This window comes from Taudactylus pleione, unplaced genomic scaffold (genome assembly GCF_031769625.1).
Source record: "Taudactylus pleione unplaced genomic scaffold, aTauple2 ptg000845l, whole genome shotgun sequence".
NCBI lineage: Eukaryota > Metazoa > Chordata > Amphibia > Anura > Myobatrachidae > Taudactylus > Taudactylus pleione.
In genome coordinates this window covers 738,839-758,824 of record NW_028285247.1, presented here as the reverse complement: position 1 = coordinate 758,824, position 19,986 = coordinate 738,839, and the positions used below count along the sequence as shown (strand labels likewise).

At 45.6% G+C, this 19,986-nt stretch overlaps 1 protein-coding gene across 1 annotated transcript in view; it reads right to left on the bottom strand.

Moving 5' to 3' along the window:
- Positions 1-3,178: 3,178 nt before the first annotated feature.
- Positions 3,179-19,986, bottom strand: part of TMEM278 (transmembrane protein 278) — a 278,939-nt gene continuing 262,131 nt past the window's right edge. The window contains exon 2 of the mRNA XM_088458651.1: positions 3,179-3,448. Coding sequence (XP_088314777.1) covers positions 3,179-3,448 — 270 coding nt within the window. The remainder of the gene's footprint in view (positions 3,449-19,986) is intronic.

Genomic DNA, 19,986 nt, shown 5'->3' with positions numbered 1-19,986 from the left:
CCCCTGAGCTTTTTTCTCCTAGCCTCATCTGGCTACCAGGGTGCCTAGAATGGCACCCTGCAGCCAGAATCTATGCAGCAGTGCCATCTGGAGCGTCCTTAGGACCCTTCAGACAGTCACACCGCTGCCCTTACAGCTCCCTGGAGCATCCTCAGGGTGCTCTGGGCATTGCTGTAATCACCGGCGATTGTGGTCCCAACCCCCGTGTGATGTCACACGGAGGGGGCGTGGCCTGCACCGGGCCCGCAAATAATGTTATATAAAGCAAAATGGTCCTCGGCAGAAAAAAGGTTCCCCACCCCTGTCTTAGCTGTAAATAACTTGTTGGTCTTCTTTGAATGTGTTTCCACATGTGCTATAGAGGAAATGTTTGGCTGACATAAGACCTTGGTGTAGTTAGAGAAGGAGAAAAAGGGAGTTATCAGAAAATGTTAAAGATATATAGAATTATAGAAACTTGCATATTTTAATGTGATCCTTATTTAATATCACAAATATAAAATAAAGATATAAATGAGATTACAGTATGCTATAATCTCCTATACTTAGCTTGGATAGCTGATGCTGGTGTGTGATTTTATACAATCTGACAGCAGCATCTGACTAGTCACAGTTGTGTATGTTATAGGAGTTTATAGTAAAAGACTGGTTTTCTGGTGGGCTAACCAGTTATCTAGCAGATATGTAGCATATCTTACTGCATTATATATGTGCATTTATTTTTTTTATCATGTCTTAAATTAATCTATTCTATTTAAAGCATGAATCTGGTACAGAGGGGACTCACGGTTGTGCTGAACTGAAAACGTTAAAGGGCCTTATTCGGATTTATACACAAGCACTAACACGGCCGTATCTTGCGATATTTAGCAAACTGCGATTGTACCGCGGTTGACATACTCAACTTAGAGCGCTACTGGGAGGCAACTGCCCAGCAATGGGGCATTCTCACATAAGAGAAGAGCCCTCTGAGCATGTAGTGAGCATGTAAGCCCGGGTTGCGTCCTAGTCTGATTTGTGCATATGCAGAATGCAAACCATTATCAGTCGTATCTTCTGCACCCGGGTAGGTTCCAGAGCCAGTATTGGTGAGGGCAGCTGCTCTTGCAGACGGAGGGCTGGAGGTGGTGCAGTTACATAGATACATCCCATTCAGACTATGGGTGGACATTTGCATAGGACTTCTAATCTCTGCTGGCATCCGGAATTGCGACCGCATAACGAACGGCTCAGAATCACCTCAATGTAACTAACAGATATAGTAGTATCTGATTCTATAGTAAGTGGCAATGTTCTGCCAGACTACAGTACTACAATTATATAGGGGCATATTTAATTGTTCTTGGGGTTTAGACCAGATAATTATAATTTCTTATAGCCGCTTATCCCAACAATAACAAAATAACAAATTGCAGATCGCCAGGATGTACAATTTAACCCATGGATAGGAGCCCGATAGAAGCCTGCGATGTGTAAATGTAAAGTGATCACTGAAGCGATCACATTACTTTCTTGTTCGGGTGCCGGTCGTACTGCAGCGCTACTGGATCCCACTCATGGTAACTTTTACAGTAAGTAGCCCACAGGCTATAATAGGTAATGGTGTTAGCTACCGGGATCAAGCTTGGTAAATCTCATATATAGCTGCTAGTGTGATCAAAAATACGGATCACAGTACATATCTCCAATATCTGCTGCAGTCACCCCCTTCCCCCAGATACATTCCAGGAATACTTTTAATTTGCGGCTATCCCCTGAAAACCGATGTTTTCGGGTGATATCCCGCTAATTTCTTTTGGAAAATAGGTCCCACAGTGTTATATATATGTGGGACATGAATGCAATGCATGTGCTTAGTGTAAAGGAGGCGTTAGGCCATGTACAGAGCATGTGGGATTAGAAATAATGGGGGAGATGTAAGAAGCTCAGAAGCGGTATCAGCGCACGTTATGTGCGCTGATATCGCTTCTCCCTGATGTATGATCAGGGGTTTGGCGGTAAATGACAGGGGCGCTATGTGCCCCTGTCATTATCGGCGCTGCTATCTACTAGATAACAGCGCCAATAGCTTGGGCCATGTATGAACGGTCAGATCGCATGACCGTTTGCCCCGCTGTAGCTGTCACTATCGACAGCTACAGCCTGGCGCTGACCTTTCCCCACAGCAAGGACAGTGCTGTCCCTGCTGCTGCGGCGGCTGCCGGCTCCAGATACTTACGAGATCCCGTGCATGCTCAGTAGAGCCGGCCGGGACTGAGACACAGCTGCGGTCTCTATTGGGTAGCGCCAGAGGGGGCAGTTATCGCTCCCCCACTCCGGCTGATGAGATGTTTATACATCTCATCGGTAGTGCTTCCTGCTTCGCCTCGTTAAAGAGGCGAAGCAGGAAATGATATAGCGGCACGTTAAGTACGGCTATAATACATCTACCCCAATATTTCTAAATGAGTGAATGATAAACATTTGTGTTAGTAAATCTGTACATTGGGAGGATAAAAATTCTCATCATTATAAGTGCTAATTTCACATTTATACACTATATCATGTGTGTTTGCTACAAGCATACTGTATACTGTATTTAAAACCTGAAAACAAATACAAAGATCCCTTATTAAACATTGCTGGATCAGCTACTGTAAGTAATTAATTACAGTGTAAATAACATTCAATAAATAATATATTGTTTAAATCATTGGACATTTGACTACATTTATTTTGCTGCGCAGTTGCTCCTAGCTGAGGATGATGGGAATATAGTACAGCAGCAGTTGCTACTAGCTGAGGATGATGGGAATATAGTACAGCTGCAGTCGCAGTGACAAAACTGCCTCTCCCTGATGTAGAGATTAAAACTTGCTGAATCCAATGTAATGATGTGGTCTTTGGGTAACTTATTTCTTATCTACTGTACATACAGTTCTATCACCATATTGCAAATATAATAAAATAAATAAATATATTCTAATTTATATAGTGTACAACAAGATCATCACAAAACTTCAGGTTACTATGGAAGTGAGGCTGCTTCTACAGCTTTTTTTTTCAAAGTACTAATGCAGATTCCCACAGACTCAAGGTCATCTGATGCTCTATTAACTGAGGACGTAGCTCTTCTGGCTTCCGCGGAGCATTCGTATGGACATCAAATACGGATTGCTGCCAGCAGTCTTACAAGCAGTTATACCCAAGCTTTGACATGATTATTCCATTCCCTGACGCAGCTACAGATCCCTCCCTCGTCATACCACCTCCATCGCACACCCTTGTACAGGGCTCTGGTGTAAGGCTGAAAGAGCATGAAGAGGCGCAGGCGTCGGGCAAGGCCGCAATACACAGCCATAGCCAGCACGATGAGAGGAGACATCATAACAAAACCCAGAATTATGAGAGCGGAAGAGCTGTTGTCGTCTAGTAGGGTCCTGCAGTACGAGGCATCAGAATGAAGGACCTGTGTAAGACAAACATACAGTACATGTTAGGTGGTCAATCTTTCCACATTCACACATAATTTATCTAATAACAACTGCATTGGGGGGGGGGGAGATGTATAAAACCTTTTAAAGACTACAGGTAAAAAAGTGCACATAGCAATCATTCAGCTTCTAGTTTTTATTTATCAAGCAAAGATGTGTGGTGAGGGTAGGCAGGGGCATACTCCTTTCCCTATCATACTCCCTGTTATGCTCCAGAGTTTTGATTATAATGACTGCTTTTATACATGTGTGCCTCCTCAGCCATTGCCCTCACGGCACGTCACTATAGCTTTTATACATGTGTGCCTCCTCAGCCATTGCCCTCACCACACGTCACTATAGCTATTATACATGTGTGCCTCCTCAGCCACTGCCCTCACCGCACGCCACTATAGCTTTTATACATGTGTGCCTCCTCAGCCATTGCCCTCACCGCACGTCACTATAGCTTTTAAATATGTGTGCCTCCTCAGCCATTGCCCTCACCGCACGTCACTATAGCTTTTATACATGTGTGCCTCCTCAGCCATTGCCTCACCGCACGTCACTATAGCTATTATACATGTGTGCCTCCTCAGCCATTGCCCTCACCGCACGTCACTATAGCTTTTATACATGTGTGCCTCCTCAACCATTGCCCTCACCGCACGTCACTATAGCTTTTATACATGTGTGCCTCTTCAGCTATTGCCCTCACCGCACGTCACTATAGCTTTTATACATGTGTGCCTCCTCAGCCATTGCCCTCACCGCACGTCACTATAGCTTTTATACATGTGTGCCTCCTCAGCCATTGCCCTCACCGCACGTCACTATAGCTTTTATACATGTGTGCCTCCTCAGCTATTGCCCTCACCGCACGTCACTATAGCTTTTATACATGTGTGCCTCCTCAGCCATTGCCCTCACCGCACGTCACTATAGCTTTTATACATGTGTGCCTCCTCAGCCATTGCCCTCACCGCACGTCACTATAGCTTTTATACATGTGTGCATCCTCAGCCATTGCCCTCACCGCACGTCACTATAGCTTTTATACATGTGTTCCTCCTCAGCTACTGCCCTCACTGCACGTCACTATAGCTATTATACATGTGTGCCTCCTCAGCCATTGCCCTCACCGCACGTCACTATAGCTTTTATACATGTGTGCCTCCTCAGCTATTGCCCTCACCGCACGTCACTATAGCTTTTATACATGTGTGCCTCCTCAGCCATTGCCCTCACCGCACGTCACTATAGCTATTATACATGTGTGCCTCCTCAGCCATTGCCCTCACCGCACGTCACTATAGCTTTTATACATGTGTGCCTCCTCAGCCATTGCCCTCACCGCACGTCACTATAGCTTTTATACATGTGTGCCTCCTCAGCCATTGCCCTCACCGCACGTCACTATAGCTTTTATACATGTGTGCCTCCTCAGCCATTGCCCTCACCGCACGTCACTATAGCTTTTATACATGTGTGCCTCCTCAGCCATTGCCCTCACCGCACGTCACTATAGCTATTATACATGTGTGCCTCCTCAGCCATTGCCCTCACCGCACGTCACTATAGCTTTTATACATGTGTGCATCCTCAGCCATTGCCCTCACCGCACGTCACTATAGCTTTTATACATGTGTGCCTCCTCAGCTATTGCCCTCACCGCACGTCACTATAGCTTTTATACATGTGTGCCTCCTCAGCTATTGCCCTCACCGCACGTCACTATAGCTTTTATACATGTGTGCCTCCTCAGCCATTGCCCTCACCGCACGTCACTATAGCTATTATACATGTGTGCATCCTCAGCCATTGCCCTCACCGCACGTCACTATAGCTTTTATACATGTGTGACTCCTCAGCTATTGCCCTCACCGCACGTCACTATAGCTTTTATACATGTGTGCCTCCTCAGCCATTGCCCTCACCGCACGTCACTATAGCTTTTATACATGTGTGCCTCCTCAGCTATTGCCCTCACCGCACGTCACTATAGCTTTTATACATGTGTGCCTCCTCAGCTATTGCCCTCACCGCACGTCACTATAGCTTTTATACATGTGTGCCTCCTCAGCTATTGCCCTCACCGCACGTCACTATAGCTTTTATACATGTGTGCCTCCTCAGCCATTGCCCTCACCGCACGTCACTATAGCTATTATACATGTGTGCATCCTCAGCCATTGCCCTCACCGCACGTCACTATAGCTTTTATACATGTGTGACTCCTCAGCTATTGCCCTCACCGCACGTCACTATAGCTTTTATACATGTGTGCCTCCTCAGCCATTGCCCTCACCGCACGTCACTATAGCTTTTATACATGTGTGCCTCCTCAGCTATTGCCCTCACCGCACGTCACTATAGCTTTTATACATGTGTGCCTCCTCAGCTATTGCCCTCACCGCACGTCACTATAGCTTTTATACATGTGTGCCTCCTCAGCTATTGCCCTCACCGCACGTCACTATAGCTTTTATACATGTGTGCCTCCTCAGCTATTGCCCTCACCGCACATCCCTATAGCTTTTATACATGTGTGCCTCCTCAGCCATTGCCGTCACCGCACATCACTATAGCTATTATACATGTGTGCCTCCTCAGCCATTGCCCTCACCGCACGTCACTATAGCTTCTATACATGTGTGCCTCCTCAGCCACTGCCCTCACCGCACGTCACTATAGCTTTTATACATGTGTGCCTCCTCTGCCATTGCCCTCACCGCACGTCACTATAGCTTTTATACATGTGTGCCTCCTCAGCCATTGCCCTCACCGCACGTCATCACCGCACGTCACTATAGCTATTATAAATGTGTGCCTCCTCAGCTACTGCCCTCACCGCACGTCACTATAGCTTTTATACATGTGTGCCTCCTCAGCCGTTGCCCTCACCGCACGTCACTATAGCTATTATACATGTGTGCCTCCTCAGCTACTGCCCTCACCGCACGTCACTATAGCTATTATACATGTGTGCCTCCTCAGCTACTGCCCTCACCGCACGTCACTATAGCTTTTATACATGTGTGCCTCCTCAACCATTGCCCTCACCGCACGTCACTATAGCTATTATACATGTGTGCCTCCTCAGCTACTGCCCTCACCGCACGTCACTATAGCTATTATACATGTGTGCCTCCTCAGCTACTGCCCTCACCGCACGTCACTATAGCTTTTATACATGTGTGCCTCCTCAACCATTGCCCTCACCGCACGTCACTATAGCTATTATACATGTGTGCCTCCTCAGCCATTGCCCTCACCGCACGTCACTATAGCTTTTATACATGTGTGCCTCCTCAGCTATTGCCCTCACCGCACGTCACTATAGCTATTATACATGTGTGCCTCCTCAGCTACTGCCCTCACCGCACGTCACTATAGCTATTATACATGTGTGCCTCCTCAGCTACTGCCCTCACCGCACGTCACTATAGCTATTATACATGTGTGCCTCCTCAGCTACTGCCCTCACCGCACGTCACTATAGCTATTATACATGTGTGCCTCCTCAGCTACTGCCCTCACCGCACGTCACTATAGCTATTATACATGTGTGCCTCCTCAGCTACTGCCCTCACCACACGTCACTATAGCTATTATACATGTGTGCCTCCTCAGCTACTGCCCTCACCACACGTCACTATAGCTATTATACATGTGTGCCTCCTCAGCTACTGCCCTCACCGCACGTCACTATAGCTATTATACATGTGTGCCTCCTCAGCTACTGCCCTCACCACACGTCACTATAGCTATTATACATGTGTGCCTCCTCAGCCGTTGCCCTCACCGCACGTCACTATAGCTATTATACATGTGTGCCTCCTCAGCTACTGCCCTCACCGCACGTCACTCAAGTACATTCTCTACAATGGTAGCTGGAAGCTGATTCGTTGCTTGCTATAGGCAACCTGCCCACTTGTCATCTTTATAGGTTTGATATACAGTATCACCTCCTAGGACATAGTCTAAACCAGCATAGTCTGTCCCCAAAGTATAGATTTCATTACAAAGTACTCGGTCACTTTTCCAACAAATCATGTGGTGTAGTAACGTGTACATTTTATTCTTTGTCTTTCAATTCTCAACATCTTTTATACAAATCTCTCTCTTTTTTATAGTACTTCACCTGGCACAGCCAGCACAAATCATAGGAAGGTGGGCAGGCTGACATATCACCGCAGATAGGGTGGTCTGGGAAGAACTACAGTCAAAACAACATGATATTTTATTTATATAATAATTTGGGTGAAATTATAGTTCATTTTTTAATACAGTCATGTCCATGTAAAGGTGAAGTAAATAAATAAATATCTTGGCATGAAGGTTATCGCTTCTTACATCCCAGTTAGCTTGTTCTGCAAAAATGTTTAAGCAAATGTCATGCTGCTTATATTCCTTTCAAAGGTGCCTATATTATTTAAATGGAGGACTAAGGCTATGTGGTGCATATAGTTCTCATTGCTGTGTATGTATTCCAGTGTAAGATTACGGATCTTATTTTTTTTGTATTTTAGTAGGCGTATGAATCTCTATTCTGTGTCTTTGGTTTCCTGCACTTCTTTAGTAAAGAAGCATGCACACTCACTGTTTCCAAGTTACTAAGAAACCCTTATTGAAATATACTGTAAATCTTATATACTGTAAGACTTAACAGGCTATAGAAGCTCCTCCGGGTAACAAGGGTGGTTTGTTGGTTAAGAACTTTGGGCCTGATTCAGAGATGGCTGCTAAAATGATTTTTACGCAGATCGAGCGATTGTTTGCCATCGCTCATGCATATAAGCCACACTACGCCTGCGCAGCAATCGCATTGCGATTATGGACACACAGAGGATCCCATCACAAAGTGACTGACAGGTTGTCAGCGTTTTGGGGTGGTAACGGGGAGTGGTCAGAAAAACACTTGCACCCACTTTTGTTAGCATTCACAGAGCTGTTTCACCATGATGCATTACACCTACTCGGTTGGTCCATGTCATATTTGCATTGGATCAGGTGCGGGCACTGTTGCTGCTCCATGGCACCTGCATTTGACTTTCTGGATGCCTGAAGAGAGCATCTTTAAAACTCTCTGGGCACTCCTCTTCTTGCTGGTCCCAGTGGCCCCGTTACAAATGTCACGTGTTTGGAAGTGGACCCGCATAGGGCATATTGTAGCCCTACTACTGACCTAATCCAGTCAGAGTGATTGCATAAACCTTCCCTCATTTTAACTCCTTAGGGTAATGTAGCACAAACTTTAAAACTGACTTTTGAACACATTGCTTAAACATTAAAACACTGATCCATATTAATGACTAAAACTCATCTAGGATAGTCTAAATGCATTAAAGAGCCTATCCATTACATGACCAGTAGGTTTTGGTCACATTGTTCACAAATTCGTGTAATGGATAGCCGGCAAGGACCAGCGATGCGCGTGCGTGCTGGGTCCTTGCCGACCCCGACTATCTACTGAACATGCCCGTAAACCTCACGACAATCGTCAGATTTGGCATGTTCAGAGATAGGAGGTTGGGCTCCTGCACTGAATGATGTTCAGTGAATGCCGTTCAGTGCGGGCACCACACCTCAGCGCCCTGAATGTCTGAACGCTAGTCGCTCAGTCTTTCAGGTCGCCTAGTGGATAGGCCCCTTTACTCTCTGTCAGTGCTTTAGAGAAACGCTGCCATAAACAGAGAAGGACAGAATAATTTAAGATTCTTAGTCACCTCCACCCAACAGCAGGATAGTGTTACTTTACACTGTGCATGGTATTATTTCTACATTTCTTTCTATTTTTTAGTTGATTAAAATTACCATAAATCTTGCTAATAATGTTGTTAATGCATTGTCCAAACTAATCTACTAAGCAGAATATTCTCTTTCAAAATCTAAACTATGACAATTTTGTGATACTTTCCTCTCCAAACAGTAATTTCAACTGACCCATCATTACTTTAAAGTTCTTTTTATGGAAGCAATAACAGTAAACAAGTTACATCAGTGCTGAATAGAACCAAAATACAAAGTAAACACGTCATGAAAATATCACGCCCAGCAAAAGTGATGGTTGACACAAAACGAAATACTGTAGATATCAAATCAAGAGATTACAAAGAGGGGACCCATTGAAATAAATGATGCTCCAAAGAATTCTTAGAAAAATTAAATTAATCGTGTGGTGTAAGCAGGAATTACCTTCGACTTTCCCTGCCAATTAGAAGCAGTCAGGATACAAAATCACTTGTAAGTGGCTGAAAGACAAGGAGAATTCTAGGAACCCCTGTATAATAAGTTGGCAGTGGCTAGGCTGGCATTACAGACTTGTCTTTTTTCTATACTTGCAGCATGTACTCCATGTAAACACCCCATTGAAATAAATGGGAAATTTAGATGAATGGAACAGCTTTTTGTCCTCACTCAATTCACTGATTTTGAGTTAAAATTCAGTTTCTGAAATAAGTGAATATATAAATATTCCAGTGACTACCTCAGTTCTCAGTAACACTGCTTTAATTTATGATTTCAATGTCTTTACAATGTGAATGTTTTGAATCACTAATAAATAGCCATTTAAATTACACATTTTAAATTATGCTTTTGTAGTTTCCACAAGTGTTTGTAACTAAATTAAAGCTAGTGTTCTCTGTTATCAACCATTTCAGACTGCAAATAGGCAGAGTGCAGTGCCCTTTGATAGGATTAGTGCAGGAAGTCTACTATGAATAATCAAATACAGTATATTATCCTGTAATTACAACTTTATCTCAAATACTGTACTTCATGGTCTAATAAAGTTATGAAAATGTATCATAGATATGTATGACTCTTATCTGTAGCAATATAAACTCTTTTCAGCTTAGTCAACCTTAAAAGTAGACAATTAGCAAGGATTATGGAAAACTGAAGTGAATAACAGAACTAACAAGTAAAAGAACAATGCAGGAGAGTACAGTACTGTCACCCCAAGGTCAGGAATTTAGGAGAGAATATAAAATAACACTTTGGTTTATATGAATTGAAGGCAAATGCCATGTTATGCCCCTTTTCCACCAAAATTCCGGGCCTGACCCGGAATTGGAACAGAGGGCCTGATTCAGACGCGGACGCTATTTGCGGACGGTCGTTCCAAAAAATTGTCTGGCTATTTAAATTGAGCGCTCGCTCTTTGCGGTTTGTTGACGCCTCTATGTCTGAGCGTGTGAACGAAAAATACGCTCGCTATTTTGTAAAGACGCCCCCTGGCCGCTCATATCCTACGTCATCTCCGGTATTTATTAGATTAATCGGGAACATCGAAAGGCATCAGAACTGCTCGCAGTGCTTGTGGTATGATTTCCCTACCGCAATTACTGCGAGCAGTTCAGGCTAAAAGACAACCAAGTGACGTGGTCGATGACGCTCCATTACTAATTATGCACTCCCATTAAACTTCCTTTTTACCGTTAGGCACGCCTGCATTCGGATCTCCACTCCCCCGTTTTCAAGTACCTTCCCCTGTTACCACCCACAAACAGTACATTCTGTCAATCAAATTAGCAGCCCCTCGCTGTTTTGCGAGCGCGACTGCAATGACTGGTTTGCGCATGCGCTTTACGACCCATACACATGCGCAGTTGTGCAAACATCGCTCAGAGCGAACGAGCGGCCACTTACGAGCGGCTCTGAATCAGGCCCAGAGTTCCTTTGAGGATCAGACCCGGAATTTAGCCGGTGCCGACTCGGGATGTTCCCGAGTCAGCGCCGCTCACACCGGAGTCGGGTCTGCTTAGACCCAGCTTTCCCGGTGTGAAAGTGGACCCTTGGAGATTACTTCATCTCCCAGCGCCACTGAAGCCGGACCAATCGGCCGGCTAGCAGCGCCCTTCAATGCGGCTAGTCATCGTGACCCGGAGTGCGCTGTTCTGACAGCAGGGTTTCACGGGCTACGCCCGTGTTAAACCCTGCTATTCAGGTGGGTTGGATTGCCGGGTCACCCGATCCGGTGATCCAACCCTCTCCCTTTTTACCCCAGGGAGCTGCCTGGGTTTACCCTGCAATAACCCGGGTTTTAGCTCCGGTGTAAAAGGGGTATTAATGTCTACGTTAGTATTAGGCTGAAATATAATCTAGCGTATAGATCTGATTAAATAGTAAATAATAAACATATGTAGTTGTGTGGTAAGCCGCACTGGGGATGTAGTCAGACATTTATTATGTTAACACCATAATGTTGGCATGATCTGAATGTCAACATTCAGGATGTTGGCATTATCAGAATGAATTTTGACAGTCACAATGTCGACACATGCAATTAGGGTTAGGCTCCAATTAGGGTTAGGCTACAATTAGGGTTAGGCTACAATTAGGGTTAGGCTTAGGGTTAGGCTACACTTAGGGTAAGGCTCCAATTAGGATTAGGCTCCAATTAGGGTTAGGCTACAATTAGGGTTAGGCTACAATTAGAGTTAGGGTTAGGCTACAATTAGGGTTAGGCTACAATTAGGGTTAGGCTTAGGGTTAGGCTACAATTAGGGTTTGGCTCCAATTAGGATTAGGCTGCAATTAGGGTTATGGTTAATTTAAGGCTACAAATGGGGTAAATATTAGTTTTAGGCTAAAATGTGAGTGTCAACATTAAGTCGGTGTCAACATTCTGAATGTCGATATTTCATTCCCCACCCCAGCAATGTATTATTAGTACACAGCCAATTGTTTTAGTATTGCACACATTGGGGTTTATTTATCAAGCAGTGAAAAACTTAGGGAAGTGAACCAGTGGAGAAGTTGCCCATGGCAACGAATCAGCTTTGAGGTAGCATTTATCAAGTACAGTATATAAAATAATAGGTTGGAGCTGATTGGTTGCCATGGGCAACTTCTCTACTGGTCCACTTCTCTATTCAGCGATTCACGCTGAATCGCTTCATCGTAGCCCCACCCCCTGCCTTATAATGCCAGTAATATTGGCATTATAAAGCGGGGGGCGGGGCCCCTATAACGTGATCACATCGGCACACCCCCGCTCCGCTCACTTGGACCGCCCCCACCCTCCCTGCTGGACGGACCTGCCAGCCCCCTCGCGGATCCCCCTGCTGAAATGTTGGCAAGTATGATATATATGCATACACCTCTGTATCAGCAGCATTGGTTTACAAGAAGTCATCATCCCCAGCATAAGGTATATTTGTAGCTGCCCTATAGCAGATTCAAAACAGACACCTCCGTCCTATAAGGCACACATGCATGCTTCTTCAGATCCATATACGCTGCATTAGCATAAACATGCCTTTTCTATACTCAGCCAATGTAGCAACGTCCTGCCCTGACCCATTAGGGACATATGTTTTCAGATCTGTGTAAATCTGCAAATATTCATATATTCACTTTCTGAGCAAGCACAGAGCAAAATCATGCAAGTTACGCTATGCAAGCTGACATAGGGCATGATTCAGACCCACTCGCGAGCGGCTGTCCGCTCGCAAGTGGGTCGATGGTCTGCACTGCGCATGTGCACGACGGAGGGAGCTCCGTCGTGCGCATGAGCGAGACGCGACGAGCGAAGGACTTACCTTCGCTCGTAGTGTCTGATCAAAGGGGGCGTGCTGTCGATGTTGATTGACAGCACGCCCCCTTTGGTGGGCGTGCCTGCCAGACGGAGGCGTTCCCAAGTTCCCAAGGGAACGCCTACCGTCAGAAGCCGGCCCCACTGACATCACTAGTGATGTCAGTGGGAGTGATTTTGGCTCTGATAGAGCCAAAATCACTCCTGGCCTTGCGGTTGAGAAACTCAACCGCAGGCTTCTGCTCGCAGTGGTGATGGTCGCGATGGTGAAGACCATCGCGACCATCATCCTGCACGCTCGTATATGCTGTGGGTGGTGACCCACAGCTATACGAGCATCCAGGAGGACGCTCCATATTTATGGAGGTGGGCCCTGATTCAGAGCGAGCGCTCTGGTCAGAGCGTCCGGCTCTGAATCAGGGCCATAGTACTCACTCTGCATAATCCCTATAATTACCTCTTGTACCATTGTAATAAATGTGACCTAATATCAGCGTGCTGAATTAAGAGTTCCAACAACATAAAACAAACAGTCCAGTAATGAAACACAGGGATAGCTAATGCACAGAGGTGGACATAATTGTTTGCCTCCATCTTTAGACTATAAGCTCACAAGCAGGAGCCTCTTCCCTCATGTCAGGGGCGTAGCTACCATTGGTGCACGGAGTGCAGTTGCTATGCGGCCCGGAGAACCTACAGCACTAAGGTCTCATCACTCAGCACCTTGTGCAGTCACAGATCACTTCTATTAGTCTGCAAGCTGTAAGGATGAGGCTGCAGCACTGGCCGTTCAATTAAAACTTAAAGCAGCTTTATCCTATGATCACTGCAAGAGATCTTGGGGGGGATGTATCAAAGCTTGGAGAGAGAGAAAGTGGACAGAGATAAAGTACCAACCAATCAGCTCCTGTCACTTTACAGGCTGTGTTTGAAAAATGGCAGTTATTAGCTGATTGGTTGGTACTTTATCGCTCCCCACTTTGTCTTCTGAACACTGACATCACATGACCTGTTTGAGTGATATTTTAAACCACCATTTAAGTAAATAGACATTTTAGGAGCCTACTGGGACGTGAGAGCAAGTCTGTCTAGGCGCAGCATTAAATTGGGCCGCCAAATTTACGATTTTGGCTTGTTCTAGAAAGTGAGCCTTAAACAAATATATGATTCATACACAGTGTAAGTACTGCAATCATAATATCAACGTACGTTTCTCAAATGACTAGAACTAAGCTTGTACATTACTCAGTTAGTATGGTCCACCGTTCCTTCACACACTGAAATATACATTGTGGGTGGAGATAACCTTTCTGTAATTGCCTGGTGCTGAGAAATGAAGACTTCCCATACATCAGTTTTACTATTAACCAGTTTATCAACTTATTGCCTTTTAGCTTGTGAAAATAAAATGTATCAGTGTCCTTTAGAAAGAAGCCAGTAGTCACATCTTATAATGTCAGTGCACTCGTACATCGGTGACTGCCTTAGGCAAGAGGAGGCTGTGAACCTAAATACACTCTTCCCTGCAGCTACAAATATGTAATGTGTCTCCAGACACTGATATTCACTTTCATTCCTCTACGTCAGGGAAATATGCATCATCAGGAACATGAATATAAAAATGAATTACTCCTCTAATCTGAAACATGTCTCATCTTTGTCATTACTGCATACTGTCACTTATGTTTTGTTCTGTAATATCATGTGAATAGCAGTGAGCACTTAATGGCCAAGAAACCGGGAGTAATTGAATTATGACAAAACACGAAGGGTTATTTTTAGCATACTGGAATAAAAAGAACCAATAGTGATGCATGTAATAATGACATTATATGAGAATGGCCATTGCCTCAGTAGTAAAGCAAGCAAGAGTAATATAAGAATAAATTTTAAGCTGTAACCAGTATACTACATGCTCTATTCTTCTCTCTGTGAGTTCCCCAAATGTTTCAGTGTATTGCATTTGAGCTCCTGTTATGGAGCAATGATAATTATTAAAGCCCCATTTGAGATAAAGATGAAGAAAATAGATCACAGGCAGTGGGACACCTCAGGGAAACCACCCATGTATAATATATACATTCACAACAGGCAATAACTACTAGTCTGTTTATAAAAAGGTGATTAGTAGCTATTTTGGAGTGTCCTGACTCCTGACCAGCATAAAACCAGTTTGATTTGTATCGCGGTAAAGGGGTTCCATAGTGATTTCTGATATATTTTAAACGTAGACTAAAGGTACAATATCCAACATTGGAGTACACACGAGTTTCATGCCATTCACATACATGAAGAGGGATCCAGTCGAGATGCCGGCATACGGCTTGCCGGACGTCGGGATACTGACGGGATCGAGATACCAACGTCAGCATTCTGACCACCAGCATCCCGAGGTAAGTATTCAGGTTAGGGTCGGGGTTAGGCCGAGGAGGGGGGGTTTAGTTTTAAGGACCAGCTGGGGAGGCTTAGGGTAGGCACCCTCCTGGGTGGGTTAGGTTTAGGCTGCGGGGAGGGGGGATAGGGTTAGGCACCACCGGGGGGTGGTTAGGGTTAGGCACCATCCTGGGAGGGTTAGGTTTAGGGGGCGGGAAGGGGTGGTTTAGGCACCACCTGGGAGAGGTTAGGGTTAGGGGGGAAGAGGGGAAGAGTTAAGCTACTTACCGGCCCCTGTCGGGATGTTCACCATCGCGATGTCGCTGTCAGTCTTCCGACTGCCGGCATCCCGTCGATTCCCATGAAGAGATTGTCAGTGATATCAGCAAATAGACTAGACAGCAGGTTTGGGGATACAGCACCAAAACATGAGAATGATCTAAACAATATCATTTCCATCATTACTAAGCACGTCCATTAATCTAGTGGGCAAATCCTGGCTGTAGGCCTGTAGTCATGATCACCCGATTGCCTCGTTCTCTGGCTATTTGTCATGAGCACTAAATGGCCAAATGTGTCCAATTCCTATTAGGGGTGAGTGGGTTCAGATTTCTGAAATCCAAACCCCCCCGAGCCCCCCCGATCCGAGGCCGATCCGAGTCAGGCTTGACTTTTCCCGCCTGACTCGGATCTGAAATCGAGGCAAAACGTCATCATCCCGCCTTCCGGGTCTCGCGGGTTTTGGATTCTATATAAGGTACCCGCGTTGGCGACATTTTCTCACTCGGCTGTGGACAGTGAAGAGGGAGGGTGGGAGTTAGGGCTGGCTGGGCTGTGTAGTGTAGTGCAGTGTAGTGTTGTGCTGTGCTGTGCTGCTGTTGTCCATAGGGGCTGTGTCCACTCCTCCAAAGTCCATAGGGGCTGGCTGTGTTGTGCTGTGCTGCTGTTGTCAATAGGGGCTGTGTCCACTCCTCCAAAGTCCATAGGGGCTGGCTGTGTTGTGCTGTGCTGTGCTGCTGTTGTCCATAGGGGCTGTGTCCACTCCTCCAAAATCCATAGGGGCTGGCTGGACTGTGTTGTGCAGTCAGTTGTCCATAGGGGATGTGTCCACTCCAAAGTCTTGTGCAGTGTCCCAGTCCTAAAGGGGTGCTGTAGTGTTGTCCAGGGGGTGCTCTGTCCATCTGTGTTTGTGAATTGTGTGCGCAGTAGCCGCACGTGCATCAACAAAGTAGCGCCAAGCGTGCGCCTGTGTCATAAGTAAAGGGCCAGCTGGCTTGACCGTTAAAGGGTGCTGTAACCACCAAAGTGCACTCCAAACAAAATAAAAAAATATTTTCTGTGTTTGTGAATTGTGTGCACTGTGGCTGCACGTGCATCAACAAAGGAGCAGCGCCAAGCGTGCACCTGTGTCCCATAAGTAAAGGGCTGGCTGGCTTGTCCATTAAAGGGTGCTGTAACCCCCAAAGTGAACTCCAAAAAAAATATATATATATTTTTTGTGTTTGTGAATTGTGTGCACAGTAGCCACACGTGCATCAACAAAGTAGCGCCAAGTGTGCACCTGTGTCATAAGTAAAGGGCCGGCTGGCTTGACCATTAAAGGGTGGTGTAACCCTCAAAGTGCACTCCACAAAAAATAAAAAATTCTCCTTCATTTTTCTGTCTTTGTGAATTGTGTGGGCTGTAGCCGCACCTGTATCCTCAAAGCAGCAGCGACAAGCGTGCATCTGTCTGTTAAAGGGTGGTGTAACCCCCAAAGTGCACTCCAACAAAAATAAAACATTTTCTTGTGTGTTTGTGAATTGTCTGCACGGTACGTGCATCCTCAAAGCAGCAGCGCCAAGCATACTTCTGTCTGTTAAAGGGTGGTGTAACCCCCAAAGTGCACTCCAATGAAAATAAAATATTTTCTTCTGTGTTTGTGAATTGTCTGCACTGTACGTTCATCCTCAAAGCAGCAGTGACAAGCGTGCGTCTGTCTGTTAAAGGGTGGTGTAACCCCCAAAGTGCACTCCAACAAAAATAAAACATTTTCTTCTGTGTTGGTGAATTGTCTGCACTGTATGTGCAACCTCAAAGCAGCAGCGCCAAGCGTGCGTGCGTCTGTCTGTTAAAGGGTGGTGTAACGCCCAAAGGGCACTCCAACAAAAATAAAATATTTTCTTCTGTGTTTGTGAATTGTGTGCACAGTACGTGCATCCTCAAAGCAGCAGCGCCAAGCGTGCATCTGTCTGTTAAAGGGTGGTGTAACCCCCAAAGTGCACTCCAACAAAAAGAAAAAAAAATTTATTCTGTGTTTGTGAATTGTCTGCACTGTACGTGCATCCTCAAAGCAGCAGCACCAAGCGTGAGTCTGTCTGTTAAAGGGTGGTGTAACCCCCAAAGTGCACTCCAACAAAAAATAAAAAATTCTTTTTTTTCTGTCTTTGTGAATTGTGTGCACTGTAGCTGCACGTGCATCAACAAAGGAACAGCGCCAAGCGAGGCCTGTGTACCATAAGTAGAGCCGGCTGGCTCATTTCTTAAAGGGTGGTGTAACCCACAAAGTGCACTAGTCTCCAACAAAAATAAAAAATAATTTTCTGTGTTTGTGTGCGCCTTAACATAAATGGAGGACCAAACTTTCTCCGATAAAAATAAAATAGAGAAAGATCAAGAACCACTCCCTACTAGTGCTGAAGCTGCTGCCACTAGTCATGACATAGACGATAGCATGACATCAACGTCGTCTGCCAAGGCCGATGCCCAATGTCATAGTAGAGGGCACATACAATCCCAAATGACAAAGTTCAGGAAAATGACCTTTAAAAAAACATTTAAATCATCTGAGGAGAAACGTAAACTTGCCAATATGCCATTTACGACATGGAGTGGCAAGGAACGGCTAAGGTCTTTCCCTATGTTCATGACTAGTGGTTCAGCTTCACATGACGATGGAAGCCCTCCTCCCGCTAAAAAAATCAAACGAGTTAAGCTGGCAAAAAAAAAAAAAGAAAAACTGTGCATTCTAAGAAGATATCACAAATCCCCAAGGAGAGTCCAAGTGTGGTGGCGGATGCAATGCCTGACCTTCCCAGCACAGGACGGGAAGAGGTGGCTCTTTCCACCATTTGCACGCCTCCTGCAAGTTCTGAAAGGAGCACCCACAGTCCACTTGCTGATATGCAAATTGAAGATGTCACTGTTGAAGTACAGCACGATGAGGATACTGGTGTAGCTGGTGCTGAGGAGGAAGTTGGCGAGGAGGATTCTGATGGTGATGTGGTTTATTTAAATCAGGCTCCGGGGGAGACAGTTGTTGTCCGTGGGATGAAAAAGCCCATCACGGTCATGCCTGGGCAGAAGACCAAACATTCCACCTCTTTGGTCTGGCAATATTTCTATCCAAATCTGGATAACAACTGTCTTGCCATATGTACCATATGTAAAGGTGAAATAAGTAGGAGTAGGGACGTTAACCACCTAGGAACATCCTCCCTTATACGGCACCTGCAGCGCGTTCATAAAAAGTTACTGTCAAGTTCAGAAACTTTGGCTAAGTCTGTAAGCAGTCCAGGGACACCTAAATCCCGTTGTCCTGTTGTATCCAAGCACCTGCAAACCACACCATCAACTCCCTCCTCGTCAATTTCCTCCTTAGTCAGGATCGGAAGTAGTCCTGCAGGCCATGTCACTGACATGACTGACTCTCCTATCCGGGATTCCTCCGGAGGATCCTGCATTGCTACGCCTACTGCTGCCGCTGCTGCTGTTGCTGCTGGGAGTCGTTCATCATCCCAGATTGGAAGTAGGAACACCACTACTTTTACTAAACAATTGACCCTCCAACAGTCCTTAGCGAGGAGGATGAAGTACGACAGCAGTCATCCTGAAGCAAAACGTATAACTGAGGCCTTGACTGCTAATTTGGTGTTAGACGTGCATCCGGTATCCACCATTAGTGCAGTGGGATTTAGACAATTGATGGAGGTAGTGTGTCCCCGGTTCCAAATCCCGTCTAGATTCCACTTCACTAGGCAGGCGATACTGAGACTGTACAGAAACGTCTGAAAAAGTGTCCTCAGTGTCCTGAAAAATGCGGTTGTACCCAATGTCCACTTAACCACGGACATGTGGACAAGTGGAACAGGGCAGACTAAGGACTATATGACTGTGACAGCCCACTGGGTAGATGTATCACCTTATGCAGCAACAATAGCAGCATCACCAGTAGCAGCATCTCAGAAACGCCAGCTCGTTCCAAGGCAGGCTACGCTGTGTATCACCGGTTTCAGTAAGAGGCACACCGCCGACAACCTCTTAGAGAAACTGAGGGAAATCATCGCCCAGTGGCTTACTCCACTTAGACTCTCCTGGGGATTTGTGATATCTGACAATGCCACCAATATTGTGCAGGCATTACATCTGGGCAAATTCCAGCACGTCCCATGTTTTGCTCACACAATAAACTTGGTGGTGCAGAATTTTCTGAAAAGCGACAGGGGCGTGCAGGAGACGCTTTGGATGGCCCGAAAAATTTCTGGCCACTTTCGTCATTCAGCGACTGGAGCACCAGCAAACACTCTTGAACCTGCCCCGCCATCAACTGAAGCAAGAGGTTGTGACGCGGTGGAACTC